At 51.0% G+C, this 22,444-nt stretch overlaps 1 protein-coding gene across 2 annotated transcripts in view; it reads left to right on the top strand.

The window, feature by feature from the left end:
- Positions 1–2,314: 2,314 nt before the first annotated feature.
- The window catches only part of ADAM8 (ADAM metallopeptidase domain 8), a 97,722-nt gene continuing 77,592 nt past the window's right edge, over positions 2,315–22,444 (top strand). For both annotated transcript variants that reach the window (XM_039481657.1, XM_039481656.1), the window contains exons 1-4: positions 2,315–2,454; positions 11,418–11,527; positions 18,508–18,584; positions 20,764–20,842. In XM_039481657.1, coding sequence (XP_039337591.1) covers positions 2,403–2,454; positions 11,418–11,527; positions 18,508–18,584; positions 20,764–20,842 — 318 coding nt within the window. In that variant the 5' untranslated portion in view covers positions 2,315–2,402. The remainder of the gene's footprint in view (positions 2,455–11,417; positions 11,528–18,507; positions 18,585–20,763; positions 20,843–22,444) is intronic.

Here is a 22,444-nt window from a genome sequence, read left to right as displayed (position 1 = left end):
TGATCCATGACAGCTTCACAATGGATTTTTGGGGCATTAGTTACCCAGGATCTCAATGCTTCATTGTGGGGGCTTAGAGGAGGAGCTGGCCTGTGATGGTGGAAATGCAGCTGCAGACTAACACTAATTAATCCACCAGCACCTGCGCATGAACCCCTGTGTACTAATAGGGGGAATGAAACAGGTCACGGGTGGGGTTGGAGAGAGCCCCAATAGGGGGCTGTGGGAACAATATAAGGTGGTGGGTAGTCAGGGTAGAGGGGGACAGTGAGCAGGGTAGGGGTGGGTAGTCGGGGCAGGGGGGTCAGTGAGCAGGACAGGGGTGGGTAGTCGGGGCAGAGGGGTCAGTGAGCAGGGCAGGGGTGGGTAGTCGGGGCAGAGGGGTCAGTGTGCAGGCAGAGGGGGCAGTGAGCAGGGCGAGGGGTGGGTAGTTGGGGCAGAGGGGGCAGTGAGCAGGGCGAGGGGGGCAGTGTGCAGGGCCGGGGTGCGTAGTCAGGGTAGAGGGGCAGTGAGCAGGGCGAGGGGGCAGTGAGCAGGGCAGGGGTGGGTAGTCAGGGTAGAGGGAGCAGTGTGCAGGCAGGGGTGGGTAGTGGGGGCAGAGGGGGCAGTGAGCAGGGCGAGGGATGGGTAGTTGGGGCAGAGGGGGCAGTGAGCAGGGCGAGGGGTGGGTAGTTGGGACAGGGGGTCAGTGAGCAGGGCAGGGGTGGGTAGTCAGGGTAGAGGGGGGCAGTGTGCAGGGCAGGGGTGGGTAGTCGGGGTAGAGGGGGGCAGTGTGCAGGGCAGGGGTGGGTAGTCGGGGTAGAGGGGGCAGTGAGCAGGGCGAGGGGGGGCAGTGAGCAGGGCAGGGGTGCGTAGTCAGGGTAGAAGGGGGCAGTGTGCAGGCAGGGGGTGGGTAGTTGGGGCAGGGGTCAGTGAGCAGGGCGAGGGTGGGTAGTTGGGGCAGGGGTCAGTGAGCAGGGCGAGGTGGGTAGTTGGGGCAGGGGGTCAGTGAGCAGGGCAGGGGTGGGTAGTTGGGGCAGGGGGCAGTGAGCAGGGCAGGGGTGGGTAGTCGGGGTAGAAGGGGGCAGTGTGCAGGCAGGGGTGGGTAGTCGGGGTAGAGGGGCAGTGTGCAGGCAGGGGTGGGTAGTCGGGGCAGAGGGGCAGTGAGCAGGGCGAGGGGTGGGTAGTTGGGGCAGGGGGTCAGTGAGCAGGGCAGGGGTGGGTAGTCGGGCAGAGGGGCAGTGTGCAGGCAGGGGTGGGTAGTCGGGGCAGAGGGGCAGTGAGCAGGGCAAGGGGTGGGTAGTTGGGGCAGAGGGGTCAGTGAGCAGGGCAGGGGTGGGTAGTTGGGGCAGGGGGGCAGTGAGCAGGGCAGGGGTGGGTAGTCGGGGTAGAGGGGGCAGTGAGCAGGGCGAGGGGGGTCAGTGAGCAGGGCAGGGGTGCGAGTCAGGTAGAAGGGGGCAGTGTGCAGGCAGGGGTGGGTAGTTGGGGCAGGGGGTCAGTGAGCAGGGCGAGGGGTGGGTAGTTGGGGCAGGGGTCAGTGAGCAGGGCAGGGGTGGGTAGTTGGGGCAGGGGAGCAGTGAGCAGGGCAGGGATGGGTAGTCGGGGTAGAAGGGGCAGTGTGCAGGCAGGGGTGGGTAGTCGGGGTAGAGGGGCAGTGTGCAGGCAGGGGGTGGGTAGTCGGGGCAGAGGGGGCAGTGAGCAGGGCGAGGGGTGGGTAGTTGGGGCAGGGGTCAGTGAGCAGGGCAGGGGTGGGTAGTTGGGGCAGGGGGCAGTGAGCAGGGCAGGGGTGGGTAGTCAGGGTAGAGGGGGGCAGTGTGCAGGGCAGGGGTGGGTAGTCGGGGCAGAGGGGGCAGTGAGCAGGGCGAGGGGTGGGTAGTTGGGGCAGGGGGCAGTGAGTAGGGCAGGGGTGGGTAGTTGGGGTAGAGGGGCAGTGAGCAGGGCGAGGGGTCAGTGAGCAGGGCGAGGGGTGGGTAGTCAGGGTAGAGGGGGGCAGTGTGCCGGGCTGGGGTGGGTAGTCGGGGCAGAGGGGGCAGTGAGCAGGGCGAGGTGGGTAGTTGGGGCAGAGGGTCAGTGAGCAGGGGCAGTGAGCAGGGCAGGTGGGTAGTTGGGGCAGGGGGCAGTGAGCAGGGCAGGGTGGGTCAGTGAGCAGGGCAGGGGTGGGTAGTTGGGGCAGGGGGTCAGTGAGCAGGGCAGGGGTGGGTAGTCAGGGCGGAGGGGGGCAGTGTGCAGGCAGGGGGTGGGGCCGGCCCAGGGAGGGGCCGCTTGGGGGGTAGGCTCGGCCCCCTCAGTTTCCTGGGCGGGAGGCTGAGTCAGGCGGGGCTGAGTCAGACGGAGCCGGGGCCGCTGGCGGCTGGCGGCTGGCAGGGAGGAACGCAGCGCACCACGCCGCTCCGCTCCGCACCTCAGCGCGGGACAGCCGCGCCATGGCCCGGACCCTCGCCCTGCTGGCGCTGTGCATGGCGCTGGGGCGCCGCGGTGAGTGCGCTCGCTGGCCGCGGCGGGCTCCGTCGGGGAACTGGGACTGCAGCCGCAGCGGCGCTTCTGGACGGGCTCGGGCTGCGCTTCCCTCCCGCCCGCTCCGAGGGGCGTCGGGGCATGAGGTGCCAGAGGGCGGACGGTCCGTGCCTGTTCTGTGCAGGGACTGGCCGCCGGGGCCGGGCGGGGGAAGGCTGTGGTCTCACAAATGGGGAACTGGGGCCATGTGCTGACCTTCCAGGGCGTCGGACAATGCCTGGTTCGTTCTCCTGCCCGGCTGGGAGCTGGGGGATTTCTGCCCCGTGCCGCCAGGGAAGCGGGTAAGGGGTTGTGGAGCTATGTGCTGGGCTTGGAGGGGACAAGCCGGTATGGAGCTGGTTGCTGTCCAGTGTTGGTGGTTTTTGGTTATGATTTTGCCAGGTGGAAAACTTTTCCCGAGTGGCACAAGTAAGAGAAGGGAAGTGGCGATTTTTCAGAAGTGTGTATTTCAGCAAAACTGATGGGCATTCATAGGACAAAGAAGAGGTGCTTTTCTAGCCAGAGGGCGTTCTCCTTGCCACCTTGCAAAGGCCAGCTGCAACCAATGGTGGCATTGGAAGGTATAACAAAATAAATTTGCAAGAATTTTAGTATAAAGGTTGCTAGCAGCTGTCTGTATGATTTCACTGCTGATAATCTTTTTCAGAAACACTTAGCTAATATATTTACCCCATTGTTTCAAACTGCCCACAAAGGACCAAAAGCCACAAATGCTTCACCCAGCTGCCAAAACCTCTGGCTTTGCCTCCCAACTTCGAAGGGCTTGTATCTACACTTAAAACACTACAGCAGTGGCTCTGTAGCACTTCAGTGTAGACACCAGCTCCGCTGATGGGAGGGGTTCTCCTGTCACTGTAGTTACTCTACCTCCCCAAGAGGCCATAGCTAGTTCTTCTGTCAACATAGCACTGTCTACACAGGGATTTAGGGTGCCTTAACTGCGCTGCTCAGGAGTGTGGATTTTTCACACCCTTGTGCGATGTAGTTATGCTGACCAAATTTTCTAGTGTAAACCAGGCCTCAGATGTTACTATAAAAATCTCTCATATTGAAAATTTAAACTATGTAGACAGCATAAAATAAATAAACCTAACTATCAAAATAACAGGGCTGGAGCACTGAGTTTATTATACATTTTCTCACTTATTCCATTAAAAACCTCAGCTTTTTAGTGAAATAGCTGCATAATTTCCAGTGCACTCAGAAATGAATTGGTGGTAATCAGGGCCGACTCCAGCTTTTTTGCCGCCACAAGTGGCAAAGAAAAAAAAAGCCACGATCAGCAGCACTTCGGTGGCAGCTCTACCGTGCTGCTTCATTCTTCGGCGGCAATTCGGCGGCCGGTCCTTCCCTCCAAGAGGGACTGAGGGACCCACTGCCGAATAGCCACTGAAGACCCAGACGTGCCGCCCCTTTCCATTGGCCTCCCCAAGCACCTGCTTCCTGCACTGGTGCCTAGAGCTGGCCCTGGTGGTAATGTGACCTCTATGGGAGACAATGCTACAGGCTTGTCTTCATGCACAAATTATGCTTACTTAGCTCAAACCATTTTTTAAGACAGCCTAGTTCAGTGGAGGGCAAACAACAGCCTGTGGGCCAGATCTGACCCATCAGGGCTTTCAGTCTGGTCCGCGGGATTGCCAGCACTGTGGGACTGAGGCAGGCTCCCTGCCTGCCCTGGCCCCGCACCGCTCCCAGAAGAGGCCGGCACCATGTCTCTGTGGCCCCTGGGGAAGGGGAGGAGGCAGAGGGCTCTGTGTGTTGCCCTCATCTGCAGGCACCACCCCCCGCAGCTCCCATTGGCTTGGAATGGGGAACCATGGCCAATGGGAGCTTTGGGTGTGGTACCCACAGGTGAGGGCAGCATGCAGCGGAGCCACCTGCCCTACCCCACCCCTACCCCTACCCCACCCCACGGAGATGCTGCTGGACATGCTAGCCACTTCCAGGAATGGTGTGGGACCAGGGCAGGGACCAGCAGACTTCGACTCCCTCAGGGAACTGATGGGCAAGGTTCCCTGGGAGAATAACATGACGGGGAAAGGAATCAAGGAAAGCTGGCTGTATTTTAAAGAAACCTTATTGAGGTTGCAGGAACAAACCATCCCGATGTGTAGGAAGAAAAGTAAATATGGCAGGCGACCAGCTTGGCTCAACAGTGAAATCCTTGCTCGTCTTAAACACAAAAAAACTGCTTATAAGAAGTGGAAGATTGGACAAATAACCAGGGAGGAGTATAAAAGTATTGCTCAGGCATGCAGGAGTGAAATTAGGAAGGCCAAATCACACTTGGAGTTGCAGCTAGCCGGAGATGTTAGGAGTAACAAGAAGGGTTTCTTCAGGTATGTTAGCAACAAGAAGAAAGTCAAGGAAAGTGTGGGCCCCTTGCTGAATGAGGGAGGGAACCTAGTGACAGAGGATGTGGAGAAAGCTAGTGTACTCAATGCTTTTTTTGCCTCTGTCTTCACAGACAAGGTCAGCTCCCAGACAGCTGCACTCTGCAGCACGGTATGGGGAGGAGGTGACCAGCTCTCTGTGGGGAAAGAATTAGTTCGGGACTATTTAGAAAAGCTGGACGAGCACAAGTCCATGGGGCCGGATGCGCTGCATCCGAGGGTGCTAAAGGAGTTGGCGGATGAGATTGCAGAGCCATTGGCCATTATCTTTGAAAAATCATGGCGATCGGGGGAGGTCCCGGATGACTGGAAAAAGGCTAATGTAGTACCCATCTTTAAAAAAGGGAAGAAGGAAGATCCAGGGAACTACAGGCCAGTCAGTCTCACCTCAGTCCCTGGAAAAATCATGGAACAGGTCCTCAAGGAATCAATTCTGAACCACTTAAAGGAGGGGAAAGTGATCAGGAACAGTCATCATGGATTCACCAAGGGCAAGTCATGTCTGACTAACCTAATTGCCTTCTATGATGAGATAACCGGCTCTGTGGATGAGGGGAAAGCAGTGGATGTGCTATTTCTGGACTTTAGCAAAGCTTTTGATACAGTTTCCCACAGTATTCTTGCCAGCAAGTTAAAGAAGTATGGGCTGGATGAATGGACGGTAGGGTGGATAGAAAACTGGCTAGATGGTCGGGCTCAATGGGTAATGATCAATGGTTCCATGTCTAGTTGGCAGCCGGTATCAAGTGGAGTGCCCCAAGGGTCGGTGCTGGGGCCGGTTTTGTTCAATATCTTCATTAACGATCTGGAGGATGGTGTGGACTGCACCCTTAGCAAGTTTGCAGATGACACTAAACTGGGAGGAGTGGTTGATACGCTGGAGGGTAGGGATAGGCTACAGAGGGACCTAGACAAATTAGAGGATTGGGCCAAAAGAAACCTGATGAGGTTCAACAAGGACAAGTGCAGAGTCCTGCACTTAGGACGGAAGAATCCCATGCACTGCTACAGACTAGGGACCGAATGGCTGGGCAGCAGTTCTGCAGAAAAGGACCTAGGGGTTATGGTGGACGAAAAGCTGAATATGAGTCAACAGTGTGCCCTTGTTGCCAAGAAGGCTAATGGCATTTTGGGTTGTATAAGTAGGGGCATTTCCAGCAGATCGAGGGATGTGATCATTCCCCTCTACTCAGCACTGGTGAGGCCTCATTTGGAGTACTGTGTCCAGTTTTGGGCCCCACACTACAAGAAGGATGTGGATAAATTGGAGAGAGTCCAGCGGAGGGCAACAAAAATTATTAGGGGGCTGGAGCACATGACTTATGAAGAGAGGCTGAGGGAACTGGGATTGTTTAGTCTGCAGAAGAGAAGAATGAGGGGGATTTGATAGCTGCTTTCAACTACCTGAAAGGGGGTTCCAAAGAGGATGGATCTAGACTGTTCTCAGTAGTAGAAGATGACAGAACAAGGAGTAATGGTCTCAAGTTGCAGAGGGGGAGGTTTAGGTTGGATATTAGGAAAAACTTTTTCACTAGTAGGGTGGTGAAGAACTGGAATGGGTTACCTAGGGAGGTGGTGGAATCTCCTTCCTTAGAGGTTTTTAAGGTCAGGCTTGACAAAGCCCTGGCTGGGATGATTTAGTTGTGTTTGGTCCTGCTTTGAGCAGGGGGTTGGACTAAATGACCTCCTGAGGTCCCTTCCAACCCTGAGATTCTATGATTCTATGATTCTAGGGCAGGTAGGGAGCCTGCCTTAGCCCTGCTGCGCACCCCTGCCACCCCAGAGCTGCTTGAGGTAAGCGGCACCAGGCTGGAGCCCACACCCCAAACCCCTCCTGCATCCCACACCCCATCCCCCTGACACATTCCTCCTGCACTCCAATGCCTTGCCCTGAGCCTCTTCCTGCACTCTGTACCCCCTGCCCTGGGCCCTCAACCCCTGCCCTGAGCCCCTGCCACACCCCTCCTTCACTCCAACCCCCTGCCCTGAGCCCGCTCTTGCACCCCACACCCTTTCTGCACCCCAAACCTCTGCCTTGAGTCCCTTCCTGCACCCCACACTCTCTGCCACACCCCGCACTTCCTGCCTCAGCCCTACATTCATGGCCCTGCATGCAATTTCCCCACCTAGATGTGGCCCTTGGGCCAAAAAGTTTGCCTACCCCTGGCCTAGTTAACTCTTGTTTGCACACTTTTAAAAAGATAGAAGCCTGGCTCATATTGGTCTAACAAGGAATCAATTTAAATTGATCCAAGCTAGGTTTAAATTAAATCTAAATTGCCCACACGGGTTTTCAACTGCCTTAACTAGTTCAATGTAGAACCACCCCATTAGGTAAACTAGTGCAGCTTTGTGTGAAGAGCAGGCCTCAGAAAGCAAGCTGCTGCATTCATCACTATCTGGAGTTTCCATATGGCTACTCACAGTGACCCAACCTCAAGGGAACAGAGGCTTGGATGCCTGTAGCAAGAGCCTGAACCTGAAAGTAAATTCATAGATTTCAAGGGACCACTGTGATCATCCAGTCCAGTGGTTTTCAGCCTTTTTTAATTTGCAGACCCCTAAAAATTTCAGACATAGTCTGTCCTCCACCCCCCTGGGTCTGTGGACCACAGATTGAAACCCACTGATCTAGTCTGACTTCTTGTATAACACAGACCAGAGAACTGCCCCCAAATAATTCCTTTTGAACTAGAACATATCTTTAAAAAAATCCAATCTTGATTTAAAAATGGCCAGTAATGGCAAATCCCTCACAACCTTGATAAATTGTTCCAGTGATCAGTTACCCTCAGTGTTATGAATTTATACCTCATTTCCAGTCTGAATCTGTCTAGCTTCAGCTTCAGTCATTGAAAACAGCCTTCTAGCCACTGCAGATGGATAAAAGCTTTTGGGGCCAGTGGTGTTCCCTTGACTTCTAGAAGCACCAGGAGCCTGGGAGACAAAGGGCAGGCTCCATCAAGCAATAGCTATTTCTTCTTCCAGCTGTCAGGTATTAGCTCAGCAGTGTCTCAGCCAGGTAGCTCTCATCCAGCCCCATTTCTGATAGGCCTGCATTGACTGGGCTGGATGAAATGGGATTATTAAAGTGGCTGAGCTCTGTGTGCATACCCAATACCACCAGCCATGACCCGCATGGTACAAGGGCTGGACAAATCAATTCAAACCTGGCTCATGCTGAAGGAGTTTGTGTCCATGTCATAGTGCAGCCCCCCTTCCCGGAGGCATAGCAGCAGCATGAAAGATGTTTTAGTTCTGGTCTATTCTAGAGGTGTGCGCATGGGGTATGAGAGGGAAGAGTTCCTGAGGGCTAATTGTAAGTAATTCTGCCTCTGACTTGCTGGGCAGCTTTGAGCAAGTCTTGTGCCTCAGTACCGACTCTGTAAAAAGGGGATTGCAGTACGGACCTGCCTTCAAGACACAGTGTGCGCATCTTCTGTAATGCACACGTCTCAAGCATTCCGAACAGGCCACGTGTGAGCAACCACATGGTCTCAGGCACATCTGACTTTCCAGTTTCCTTGGGCAGGTGGGCCCTTTGCAGACAACATCCAGCCCCCCAGCTGTTTAACTTTAGGACTCTTAGTCTGCACTTCCAGCTGCCTTGGCAGTACGTGTGGTTAAGGGCAGTTCTTATGATCTCGTGAGTGGATTGAGTTTATATCTGTCAGCCCAGCCAGTCTTCTGGGTAACCCAGTCATTCATCCAGATAGCCAGGCTGGGATACCTAGGTACCATCTACAGGCTGTTGTTGTGGTTTGACCAGAAAGTACTGCCAGCAAATGGCTTTCATGTACCCATCTGATCCATCCCAGATGAGCTGCCACTTTAGAGAAAGTAGCTACATCATGACAGCCAGGACCGAGCCTGCACTGGCAGTGAGATTGTGACTCACAAATGGGTGGGGGTAGTGAGAAGAGTAGCTTTGGTTCTGGCTCAGGCACGAAATGTACTGTGGGGAGGCTTGCTTAGCGCCAGCAGAACGATGTGGTCTGCTCTCCATTTGCTGTTCATCATCCTGTGGGGATCCCAGTGCTCCAGCAAGGTAACTAACCAACATGGCTAGCTGATATGGGGACTGTTGGCTTCATACAGTTGTCAAACCTACCACCATGGGTCACGCTGCTGAAATGTGTGAACAGTGGCCAACAAATGGCATGCCAGGGTCTTTAAGGCCTTTTTTCTCACTGTGTTAATCAAACAAACCAATTTATAAAGAAGAAAACTGGAAAAATAAATTGCATCATATGCAATCAGTCCTATGGAATATGCTGTCCCTGGGGACCAGCAGTAGGGCTGGAAGCCTGGACTTTCAGATCTCCAGCCACATCTCTACTACTTGAGCTAAAGTAGCAGCTGGTAACAGTTTGTTATCCTCTATATGGAGCAGCCACTAGAGGGGGGCCACAACACACACTATGCCTGTGAGTTATACAACTTCTGGCCAGGTAGCAGTAGATTCTTGGTGGTTAGGATTCCTGGTGATGATAGAGCAGTGTGATCTTAGCAGTTGGCTCAGTTGTTAGCTAGCCAAGCACATAGCTCTAGCACATTTATTGTGAAAGGCAGTGTGGCTGAAGTCTTGGCTGTGTCATGTTAAAGTCCTGAGTCCTATACTCAACTCTGCCAGATGTTATCTTGTGCAGTCCCTTAGTTAAATTGTTTGCAAACTGGGTGTGTGGGGGAAGAGGGAAGATACTCAACTTGCCTTCTAGTGTAGGGTGTGAAGCTTTAGGCAGCACTATGGGTTATGAACTGTGCAGCACTATAGGAGTCGTGGGGTGGCTTGCTGTCTTTCTGTCCCTCACAGACATTTCCTTTCTTGGTGAATTAGAGAGCCTGATTCAGCGTAAATGCAAAACATCCTACAAAATCCACAACAAAGTATTGCCAACCTCAAGCATTAAAAAATCATGAGTAAGGCCCCAGAAATCATGAGATATTTAAAAAATAATAAATTTGGGGTCCTGTGTATTTGCCTTCTGCTTTCTGAACATTTGGACATCACATTTTCAAGCTGTGCTTTGCAGTCAAGAAGCTAGCAACTGGCTTCTTAACAAAATAAAACAAAACCTGAGGTTATGCTGTAATCACCTTGTGACATACCCAGAGTACAGACTAATGAGTAGCTGTGTCACCCCTGCCCTCTAACCTACACTGCTTTGCTGCTGTAGCCTTCAGTCTGACCTGTTCACAGCCTCCAGCATGCAAATCACTTCCAGTTATGACTATATGTGCTTCAGCCAGCCAGCCACACGTCAGTTATACTGCAGGGTGACCCCAACATATCCTCAGTCCTAGATTTTCCCCCAGAAGTATATGTCCTGTATTGCCCAGCCCTCTCCTGGACAAAACAAATTCATATAAAGTCCTTCATTTTATTAATAGAAATAATATGCACACTTATCTCAACTGGAGTTTAAACTTCAGTTTAAACTCACTGGATTAAATAAAACAAGTTTATCAACTACCAAGAGAGAGATTTTAAGTGAGTACAATGAGGCATAAAAATCAGAAATGGTTAAAAGAAAAGATAAAACACAGTTAGCAAAGTTTTTCTCACCATATGTTCTCAATCATCTTACTGGCCAAACTTCTTAGACCAGACTCCCTTGGTCTGGTTAATAGCTGCTACCTTTGTCCCTTCTCGTGCAGTGAATAGATGGATAGAGAGAAAGGGAGAGGAGGAGGGGACCTTGGGGTGTTTGTCCCTCTTTTTTATAGTGTCAGCCCTCACCCTTGGGAAACATTTCCAGCTGAGATTCAGGAGACAGAAAGTCTACAGGAAAGGATGTTCTCTGCTGCTCTTCCTCACCTGTTTGATTATCCTTCGTTTCTCTTCTTGCTCAATGACTCTATGGCTTAAATGCAAATTAAGCAGAGCACCCATTCCTCTGTTTGAGACAGACCTGCTTGCCAGCCTCGGTTTGGAACATGTGTTAAAATCACTATACAGTGGAATCTTACAACTTTTCAATGTGTCACACACATTTTATTAGGACAGCGCTGACTAACAAATTATGATTTTTCAGATGTTACTTTGCAAGACCTACTTTGTACAAGTATTATATTCGTGTGTAGTCTTGGAGCCTCCACATATTTTTTCACTGTTTAAGATTTTCATTCTCTTTTGTAAAGATTGGCCTGTCCTTGTTCACCATCTGGGGACACCATCTAGAAAGGGCTCTGTGGCCAAAGAGTGCAGAATACAGGACAGGGGAGCTGCTAGTCCATCTTTGGCATTTCACTGCTGCCTGCTAGTGCCTTGGGCTCATGGTGGATGTTACATGCTTTGTGCATACTGTAAGGAAACAGCAGAACATCAGCCAACAATGAGCTGTGAGGGCAATACGGAGGGGCAGGGAGCTACAAAGCCAGCCTTGCTCTGTCCCCCTCTCTGGGATCAGGAACAAGCCTTAATGGGGTTATTGAGCACAGCTGCTCTACCTCCCTGTAACATCATGCAGCACTGTACCCCTCTAGGGAACTCTGCAGAAATCCCTGACCCTTTGAATGTCTTTACAGGAGTCTTTGCCAGCCCATCGGAGAAACTCGCACATGTGGTCCAATATGAAAGGGTGACACCTCACAGAGTGCCTGCAGCTCCTGGGAAGCGAGACCTTTCTGCTCAACTCGTAAGTATCTGTCACTTCTGAAATATCAGGGGACACTACAAGCCCAGCTCCAACAACCCCCAACTCAGAGGCGTTAAACTAGGGCCTGGTGCCAACCCCCAGATTAGCCATGCACAGTTCCAGCTTTCCCAGACACTGAGCAGTTGGAGACTGACTTTTGTTTTAGATTAAGCAAAAATAACCAAATATGAGTGAATGTACATTGTGGAATAGGCTACCTCAGTGCCGCCTTGCAGAACTGCAGCTGCCTCTGTAAACAGACAGACACATGGAAAGCTGCAGAACAGAGAAAACAGGATCACGACATTCACATACTGTAGCTGTCTATGGCCCCACTCAGCATTGTATCTGAGCACTTTAGTGCATTTATCCTCACAGCCCCTTGGAAGTGAAGTGACTTGCCTAGTGTGACAAAGCCAGACATTGAACTCATGTCTCCAGAGTCCCACACTGGCACCCTATGCACTGGGCCATCCCTCCCTTCCAAACATATACTGAAATCAACAGAGAATGCCCCAGGAGATGCACACTGGTTCAGAGAAAGGAATTCTCTCCCTCTTGATCTGTCTGGCAAGCACCTTGAGTGCACAGTCAACAAAGATCCAGACTCAGAGTCTTACTTCCTTTAAAGTGAGACCCTTATGGGATGAATGACACCAGCTAGTGTGAGCTTTCTGCATCATCTCCATCATAAATGATGGCACTCTTGAGAGACCAATCAAAGCAGCCTTTTGTTGTGTTTGAGGTCAAAATTAGAATCACTAGTGGCAGAATGAAATTTGTGTCAGGAAACAAATTTGGCATCAGCTGAAGAGGAGTGGAACCACCTCTAAAGAATGTGGATTGCTGTGGTGGAAGAGGTTTATGGATGATGGAGAAAACCAAAGGAGAGGAGTAGGGGTGGACCAACAAAGTACAAGTAGCAATTCAAAACAAGAAAATGGTGCATAAAGAAAAGAAATGAACCCATCAAGCATAAATGAAAGCAAATACAAAGAAGCAAAGTGAGCTGCCAAATGGGCAGTGAAGAAAGGCAAAGAGAGTGCTAGACAGTTTGTACGCTGAGCTTGTAAACGACCCACAGCTGGCTGGCAGAAAGTTCAGCAGCACTGAAAAAATGAGGCACAAAAGAAAGGAGGATGGTAATGTGACATTGTTCGTGAATGGTGATCAGAGGAGACTGCTAGTAACACCCGAACAAGTGAAGGAGAAGTGGAAACAATACTTTGAGAGTCACTTAAATGAGGCAAACCCTTTGTGGTGTTGCCAACATATGATCCTAATGCGGTGCCTGAGCTTGACATAACAGAGGAGGAAATGGAAATACAGTCCAGGAGACAAAGACCAATAAGGCAGAGGGACCTGATGAAGTGACAGGAGACCTGGTGAAAGTCTTGGGCAAGAGTGTCATGAAATGGATCAAAGTGATTGAAGCTGTATGGCAAGAAAAGACTGGTGCAAGTCTATCCTGGTATCAATACATAAGAAGGGAAGCATCCAGGAATGTGGAACTATTGAGGGACAAAGCTATTGTCACATGGGATGAAGATACTGGAACATATCTTGGATGCTAGAACTAGAAGAATGGTGTAACCCCTCATTTACCAAGAACAGTGTGGCTTTAGGAAAGGATGCGGCGCACGGATGCCATGTTTGTAAACTGGCAAGAGATGGAGCAGCAGCTCAAGCACCAGCAGGATAGCTTCTTATAGACCTAGAGAAGGCCTATGATAAAGTGGACGGAAGGATGCTCACATCAGTGCTGAGGAAATATGGTGTTTCTACGGATTTAACAGCTATGATGAATGCTCAGTGTAGATCACCTAAAACAGAGATCAGAACATATTGTGGAACAAGTCCCTTTGAGGTAGAGGTTGGATTGAGGTAGAGGTTTGGCCCTCCGCCTGCTGCTGTTTATCATTTTGATGGGCTGCGTCAGCAGGAAGATGTCAGTGGGAAAAGGGGAGAAGCCGCTATATGCGGATGACATAGCAATAAGGGCCTCCTCAAAAGAAGACCTAGAGAAAATAATAAACCAGTGCTATGATCAGTTAAGTTGGCATCTGAGCTTGACTAAGACTGAGGTCATGGGTCAGTAGAGGCGCCACAGGGAAACTTGACATGGAACTTAATGGAGTGGAATTAAACCAGACCAACCAATTCAAGTACTTTGGCGGCTGGGTTATGGAAAATGGTGAGCTTGAATTTGAGTCCCAGTCCAGACTGGGGAATGCTGGAAAAGTGTGGAATAATATCTCAAGGGCTGTGTATAACAAACATCCGCCACTGAGACTGAACTGTGGAGAACAGAACAGAAGCATGGCCAAAACAGAGAGGCCAAGTTCAGTGCCTACAGGTGTTCAACATGAGTGCCAGAAGAGGAGTTACACAAAGAGAGAGATGTCAAAAGGAAAGCTTTAGGGTGGAAGTCCAAGTCCGTGATGTGGCTGACAAAATCTAGGAATCGGGACTTCGCCAGTTCAGGTATGTGCAGAGGATGAATGAAGGGGACTTGGTGAAGATAGCACGATAGGAAAGAGACCCTGAGGAAGTGATGGATGGATCGCATCAAAGAAGATGGTAAGCAAGTGGACCTTAATGCTACCGCAGACAAAGATGGTAGATGCTTACATGATGACCCGACCCCGGTTGATGGGATAAATGGAAGAAGTGATTAAATGGAAGCAGAAAGGATGTTAGATCATTCTGCAGTGTTGCCGTCTCTCATGATTTAGCACAAGTCTCGTGATACTTGGTGTTTTCTTAAAGCCTCAGCACCTGGATTTATGTGAATGTGGGAGAATTTCAGTTTTCATTTTGTAAAAAAAGTCCGATACTAGTTCTTGTGGTTGTGGAGACAAGCAAGAAAACATGAACCCAAAAGGCTCAGAACAAAGAAGCCAAATACAAAAGAATCCACATTTTATTATTTTGAAAAAAATCTCACGATTTTCAAGCCAATCTTATTTTTGTTGGGGTTTGACGCATGACTTTTGAATGCTTGGAGTCAGCAAGGCTGAATTTGTGACCATAACCTAATGGCAGTTTCTTGACTGCATTTTAGTCTTTAAAATTCAGAAAGCACCAGGAATCATATCTTAAAAGCACAAACATTAGCACCTCAGAAGGCCTAGGGATCATGTCAATTTTGAGATATAAATTACCTAGTAAATTCTTGGTACAGCATGTTCACTTATGAGTCAAACCGTTTCAGATAAAATAGCTTCAAAAATTCTTCCCAAAGGCATCTGTTTTCTTTGCTCCAGAAACCTAAACTTGTCCGTGAAATAAACATTCTCTAGGCTATTTAGAGATCCCATCTGTGCTGTGCACATTGAACAACTTTCCTCCTTTCTTTCTTCAATGTTGGTACCAAAGGGAGGAGATCACATGTAATAGTACATCCATCTGTTAGATATCTGTAAGACATGCATACAGTGGGAGACTGCAGTGCATGATGGGATGTAGTGGTGCAGGGAAGGGGTGGTCTATCCACACATGTTTAGGATGGCCAGGTTACAAATGGTGAAGCTGGCTCATGCTGTCCTCTCAGCCATTTCCCCAGGACTGTTTCTAATATTGCAAACCTGATACCTTAAAAAAATATAAAGCAACTCGCCATCAACATGCTGTGTACCTTCTGCCTTAAAGGTGGAATCTCCTCCCCAAATAACATTTGCTTTAGGGGTCACCTCTCTCCCCAAGCCATATTGCTACAGCTGTGGTCAGAAGGGGCTCCTGAGCTGGATCTGCTCATTTTAAGAGATGAGGTGGCTTGCAGGGGATTCTCTATGGCTACGTCTACACTGGAAAAAAAAAACAACCCACAGCAGTGAGTTTCAGGCAGCAGCTGAGGATCCTTTGTGTAGGGGATGATGTGCTGGAGCACTCTAGGGCAGAGGTGGTGGGGGCAGGGTTAAGGTGCATGCACACCAATTATGTTGGTTGCTCTCTTCCAGCACAAGTGAGGGTGCTCCTGAGACTGCTTTAACTTGTACCAGGGGCTGGTTTGGCCCACAGATAATGGGGGCAGAAAGATGGTGTAAACCTCCCCTCTCCTCTGCCTCCTCTCCCGGTGCACTGGCTCTGAAGGATCTAGTCCAGTGTGATCGCTAGAGCCCCATTGTCCCTTTCACACCAGGTGAAGAAATGACCAAACCACCCTGACCTGCTGTTGCACAGGTAGCTGTTGGGCCATCATTCCCCTCTTGCTGACATTGGTGTATCTCCTGGAGTTCCTGCTGACTCACCGGGGTGAGAAGCATTCCAAGAGTCCAGCCCCCAGTGCCTGAGCCTGTCTGGTCCAGTTTTTTGCCTGTCCAGAATGCCTCTTTCTGCACCTCAGGCCAAGTCCTGCAGCCCTGGCCCTGCCCTGACTTACTCAACAGGCACTGGAGTGAGCAGGAGTTTAACCAGAGTCCAGGCTTAGTCCCCCACTGTTCTGAGTCAGACCTTCTGCATTTGAAACACTCAAAAAGCTCTCTGGAAGTAGGAGCTTGGGGAAAGCTTTATCAGGCCTTTTAAACAGCTTTGCATTTCTTGTGGTTTCTCAGAAAGATGACCACTGCTCTTCCTTTCCCATCCGACTTGCAGTCAGAGTTCTCTTCGAGCGCCTTCAGTGGCTTTTCTGCAGATCTGCATTTCTCAGGGATTGGTTTCTGTCTCCGAAGTTGCCAACAATAACAAAGCATCATTTTGTTGGCGGACATTAAAAGAGACGCTAACGTTCATCTAAGAAGAATTTATCACCAAGCCTCGTAGACAGTTCCTGCGTCTCCAGCTTAGGCATCATGTTTGTTTAGGTGACAGCGCATCTCAGTCTTCAGCACTTTGCTGAAGAGCCCCTCACTTCCCAGGGCTGCAGCCGGAGCCCACTTGAGGGGGCAGAGAGACCCTGGCTGCATTTTACTCAGCAGGCAATGGGGCTTTTTTTTTTAACCAGAAATGGATTTTTCATTCCCAGAAAGAGCCCAAAGTAAAAACACAAGGCAATGGAATTAGAACAGTTGACTCACAAGGAAAACCATGCTGCCTGTCCCAGCTGGTTCTGACTGTGGCACAGAAATACTTTCCGTATAACCCCAGCCCCCATCTGATTGCAGCTCCCCAATGCTTTCCTGGGGGGAATTCCAGACTGTCATGTGGTAATTTATACCATCACCCCACAGGAGAGGCCAAACTCCCCAGCTGAGAGCAAACCCCAGCAAATCAAGAGCTGCTGAGTTTGGCTTGTGGTGCCCAAGGAGTTCACCTCACCACTTCCGCCAGCCGTGGCTTCCATCTGAGCCAGCAACTTTGCTGTGAGATGCTTGGTCGCCTGGTCAGCTGCCATTAACTGGAGAGGGAGGTCTCCACACTTCCAAGGGTGTAATTGCTCATTAGCATTACTGTTCAGCTGAGGATCTTAAAGCAATTGACAACAGCTGCCAAAACTCACGATTCTTGTCACTGGTAGGTGGGGGTGTCCCCCCATGGGGAAACTGAGGCAGTGAGCTGTAATGATTTGTCCAAGGTCATACAGCAAGTTTATTGGTACAGACAGGAAAAGAACCCAGGCATCCTGACTCTTGGTCCCAACTCCCGGTCCCTTGCTTTAACTCCTAGCCACATGTCCTCTCACTTGTGGGGCTGCTGTAAAACTCCACCAGCTGGGGATTGCTGGAGCACAGCACCCTCTGGCCATAACCCCTGCCCTGTGCCCTGCTGTGCTCCCTGCACCCAGGTCAGATGAGGGTGTGGCCCAGCAGTCTGACACACCATTGCTGAGGGCTTCTCAGATGGCCAGATTTGGCTGCTTTCCAGCTTGTTTGCATCACAAGTGAGCTCCCAAGAAATGTGCTCCAGTATGTTCACACATGTAGTTGACCTAGCTGTCTGTTCATTGTCCCTTTTACGGCACCCACCCATGCTTGTGCACACATGGGAGTTGGTGGGCTATCCAGAAACGTAATGGCAATGATCTGTTTTACTGGTGAAAAGGTGCTGTGTCTTGTGCGCTGCAGGAGCTTGTAGGAATAAAGAATGACTCTGGAAGCAGAGTTTATTTCTTCAGGCCAAATGGCTTCAGTATGACTTCCTGACAATCTACTTTTGAGAGCACACAGGAAGAGAAGTTGATTCTCACACAATGAGGCTGTGTGCGCGATCAGTCAAAGAGAAGGAAGACTTTACTAGGGGAAGCGTTAGTGAGTCAGGGGGGTGAGTTATCAGGGGACTCGGTGGTTCTTGATTTTGAGTAAATGAATTAAATGCCAAAAAAGGCATTTTGATGAGCAGTAAGATTTTAGTTCCTTGTGCAACAACTTGTGGCCTTGTGCCAGATGTGAACACTGAGTCTTAGTTTAATCTAGGGGTTTGCAAACTGGGGGTCAGGGGGTTGCGAGGTTATTACATGGGGGGTCATGAGCTGTCAACCTCCACCCCAAACCCCACTTGCCTCCAGCATTTATAATGATGTTAAATATATACAAAAGTGTTTTTAATTTATAAGGGGGGGGGGTCACACTCAGAGGCTTGCTATGTGAAAGGGGTCACCAGTAAAAAAAGTTTGAGAGCCACTGTGTACTTGTCTTTAGTGTTCTTTAATCCAAGGCATACCGAGTTTTGCAAACTGAGATTATTTCTGTGCTGATTTAGTTGGCTGTTGGTTTCCACTTGTTGTGCTATGTCTGTAATGGATAAATTGGCAGTAAGCATGTATAGCTGGGTTTCCAGAGGTGCTGGGCACTCACACAAACCCTGAATTGGTGGGAGCTGCAGATGCACAACACCTTTAAAAGCAGGGCAGAAATATGTCAGTAGAATATTTCAACAAAATCCACATATGACTAGAGGAACATTGAATGGACTAGGGTAGATGAGTCTGAGGTCCCATGTGACTGTCTTCGGAGGTCTGCACAGCACACACAATAGAAATCTTCTACTTCATACCTCTTTAGCCCGATGATGACAAGTTTCTGTTGTTGTTTTACCCCGTGCAGAACACGTATCCGGACCACGTTCATTACAGCATCCGTGCAGAAGGAAGGGACTATGTTCTCCGACTGGAAAAGAACAAGTAAGTGTGCAGTGGCTAGTGTGGCTTGCAGGGTTCCCTAGTGAAAGCCCTGGGCCATTAGGTTTCAAATCTAGCTTTCTCCCCAGGCCACTTTGTGTAGCTTGTGCGTGGAACATTGCAGAGCATAAAGCTAGAGGAAAGCCAACAGCTGGGACCTCTAGCTGAACCTTTTTTAATTTCAGAGGGACTTGGATCCCTGTACTGAAAATGGCCCCTGCAATGGTTTAGGTTCAGATCTAAAACAAGAGGGGGTTTATTTTCCATTTCTGACACAGAACCATCCAATATGAACCTAAACCTAACTCTTATTCACCCTCAGACCCAAGCCCCTGGCCTGCCTACGTTTTTATTCTGTCCCCTTCACAATGGTCTAACTCTTAGTTAGCATCAAATACCATCTCTTCAGCCCATCGAACTTAGGAGGAGACAATATTACTCAAATTGCTTTGAGCTCTGTCTGAGATGTGGTTGGCAGTTGCACTGCTGCCTCCAGGGCCACTGAGAGCAGGTTTGGGCCCTGGTGAAAAAGAATGTTCAGGCCCCCCCGCAAGAGCAGACTGGCTAAACAGGGCCGGGGAAGCCGGGCCCCGGGCCCCCTTCCAGACAGCTGGGCCCTGGTAATTTGTACTGGCTTCCCCCCCTCTCATCGGCCCTGGCTGCCTCCACTGGGATACTATGGACACTTTCAGAGGCTGGACCCATTTACCTCTTGATCCTCATTCTTAAGGAGGAAAGGGTCAGTCTCCCACTACTGTTACTGTACGCTGTGGAGCTCATTACAAGGGAACTGCATGTACAAGTTGGCAGATTGATGGCAGGGGAACAAAATTTTGTGATCCAGATGGGGAAAGATCCATGGCTGCCCCTCCAGCATTTAGGCAGGAGAAACTAGTCCCTGCCCACCTGCTGGCCCTGTCCCTCTTACTCCATTTGAAGGACTTTATCTTCTTGCAGCCTGTTGTGCAGTAAATTATGGTGATGGTCTGGGTGACAGTGAACCCACCCCAAGCGCTGGCTGCAGGGCAGGGAGTCAGGCATCTGCTTACAAACCATTCAGCAGACAGAACATCAATGACAGCTACTGTTCCATGACCCCATCTAGGGTGACCAGATGTCCCAATGTTTAACTCTTTGTCCTTCGTCCCGATCAGACATCAGTCGGGATGCCATTTGTCCCAATATTGTAAAGTTGCCAGGTGTCCGGTTTGCGCAGGGCTGGCAGGCTCCCTACCTGGCTCTGCGCAGCTCCCTTGAAGTGGTGACAGTTCCCTCTGGGTCCTAGGCACAGGGACGGCCATGGGGGGCTCTGCGTGCTGCCCGTGCCATGAGCACCTGCTCCGCAACTCCCATTGCCCAGGAACCACAGCCAGTGGGAGCTGCAGGGGTGACACCTGTGGGCGAGGTAGTGTGCACGGCCGCCTGGCTGTGTCTCCGCCTAGGACCCAGAGGAAATTGTCACCATTTCTGGGGAGCCACCTGAGGTAAGCCATGCCCGGAGCCTGCACCCCATCCCGCACCCAAACTCCCTCCTGGAGCCAGCACCCCAAACCTCCTCCCACGCCCCAGCTCCCTGCCCCAGCCCTGAGACCTCCCCCCCCTTGCAGAGGGGGCTGGAGCTGGGGCTGTGTGCCCCCAACTGACACGCTTGTAGTGGGGGGCCGGAGCCGGGGCCATGCGCCCCCCATCCCGCGGCTTCCTAGGACTGTGCACCTCCCTCCCCCATGGCTCCGGTGGGGGCTGTGAGCCTGTGGCTGCCCTGCCTCCCCTCACCATGTGTCCCGATATTTTATTTTTGTGATCTGATCACCCTACCCCCAACAGAAACACATACAGCTTCTTCTATGGAGACTGTGCAGGACCCTGCTTCCCCCTCCCTCTATATAGTATGCATCAGAAGTGCGAAGATGAGGAACCATTGATGAGATTTTCTGGTGGGAGTTCAAGCAGTGATGTGGTGCCAGTTCCAGCTTGCTTTACTCAATGGTGTATTGGCATTGGAAGCAGTGTCAGTACTGCTGACTTCAGTGGCACCCACTGGTGTGAGTCAGACAAGCAGGATTTGGCCAGAGGGGTACAGGGTAATGCTGATTCCTCCTGCACCATGTGGTTCTCTGTCCCTCGGAACTGCGGGTGGCACTGTGAGTCTTCACTGCTACTGTCTGTCTCTTTTTTTTTTCAGGGGACTGATTGGGGAGCACTACACTGAAACCTATTACTCAGAAAACGGCACGGAGATCACTGAGAGGCCAGACACTCAGGTATGAATCCAAGAGCCGTGCTGTATGATCTGGTGCATGTTTCTTAGAGGAGATGTACTGGGGCTGGGGGATTGCACTGAGGCTTTGGACTCTCAAGACAAATTCACTAGAACCTGTGGTGTCTCCCCCAGTCCTTTTCACAGCAAACCAAGACGTCTTGTTCGATACTTCACATTTCCTTGGTGCTCGGTGCTCTGCTGTGGGTGCCTGAGATGCTATTGGTCAGGTATGGAGCTGAGGAGGCTCAGTTCCTTTCCTCTTTACTGCTGGATGACAGGCTGAGGCTCTATGAGCAGAGATGGCCTGAGCTGCTCATATGATCCATGACATGTTTGGGAAATGGGCACTCACCTTCTCCTTCAGACACCCGTGGGTATGTAAGATCAATCTAGTTGGCAGTCACTCTACTGCCTCCCGTGTGCCTGCCTGCCCTCCGCGTTCTGTACAGTGCTGCACGCCTGGCGGGGCAAGTCCACAACGAGTCCTTGCCAAAGGCTGCAGATGCAGATGTTGTCTGTAGGAGAGGGGCTGAAGGCTGCCAGGTGCTTTTTCACCCACCTGCCTCCCGACAAGCAAGCCATTTGGCATTAGGTCTTTCATAGAAGCCATAGACCTTAAGGCTGGAAGGGACACTTACAGGTCAGACTGGATCATATAACACAGGTCAGAGAACCTCACCCAGGGACTCCTGTATTGAGTCCAGTAGCTTCTGGCTGAGTTAGACCATAACAGTACTTTGCCCTTCTCTGGCAAAGATCTCAAAGCACCAAGGAATGCCTCACATCCTCCGAGAGAGAGAGCAATAATATTGTCAACCCCATGTCACAGCTAGGGAAACAAAGGCTCAGAGAGCACACAATCGCACAAGTACCACTCATTGATAGAGCCAGGAGCAGAACCCAGTTCTTCTGATACCCCACCGTAACCTCTCACCGCTAGGCCGTGCTTCCTTTTCAGTACATGAGTTGGCTTCCCACTATAGAAATGGTGCCACTTGAGATTAGCGGCGAACTTGCTTTCAGTGGTGAGCGGTCAGAGCAGCCCTCAGGAGCATGAGGTTTGACTGGTGTTGGCTAATTATTCTTCCCTGCCCTGCTGGTGTTCTGGGCTAATGGTTTTAGATAATGTTTCCAAAGCACTCTGTAAACTCTAACTGTGTTATTGGGCAAACCCTGGCACACAGCTCAGCAGGCCACCTGGGCTCTGCATGGTGGGCTGCAACCCCAGCCCTTCGCTGGGAAGTGCCATCAGTGATTTAGCGCCAGAAAATGAGATTGTTAGGAGGGTCTAGTCCTCGGCCTGCGGAGCTGGCTCACAGCTCCCCATGATCAGGGCTGCTGGGATGTAGCATGGCCCCTGTAGGCCCTCCAGACTTCAGCTACATTTTGCAGTGCACGGCAGACACTCCCATTCTAGGCTGCACTACTTCTCCCTAGCAGCTGCTGCACAGTGCAGATAGAGGGCTGGTATATGGAGAACAGCTAATTTGAATGAATTCCCTTCCTTCCTTCAGCAGCTCTGCAAATGCCCGGATTGGCGAGACCAGGGCTCCTCCCACCCCATGCCTCACCGTCCTGCCCCACATGCCTGCTGTAGCTGCAC

Source organism: Mauremys reevesii, linkage group 7 (assembly GCF_016161935.1).
Source record: "Mauremys reevesii isolate NIE-2019 linkage group 7, ASM1616193v1, whole genome shotgun sequence".
Lineage (NCBI taxonomy): Eukaryota > Metazoa > Chordata > Testudines > Geoemydidae > Mauremys > Mauremys reevesii.
The sequence above is the reverse complement of the archived record's forward strand: the minus strand, read 5'-3'. Positions and strand labels throughout refer to the sequence as shown.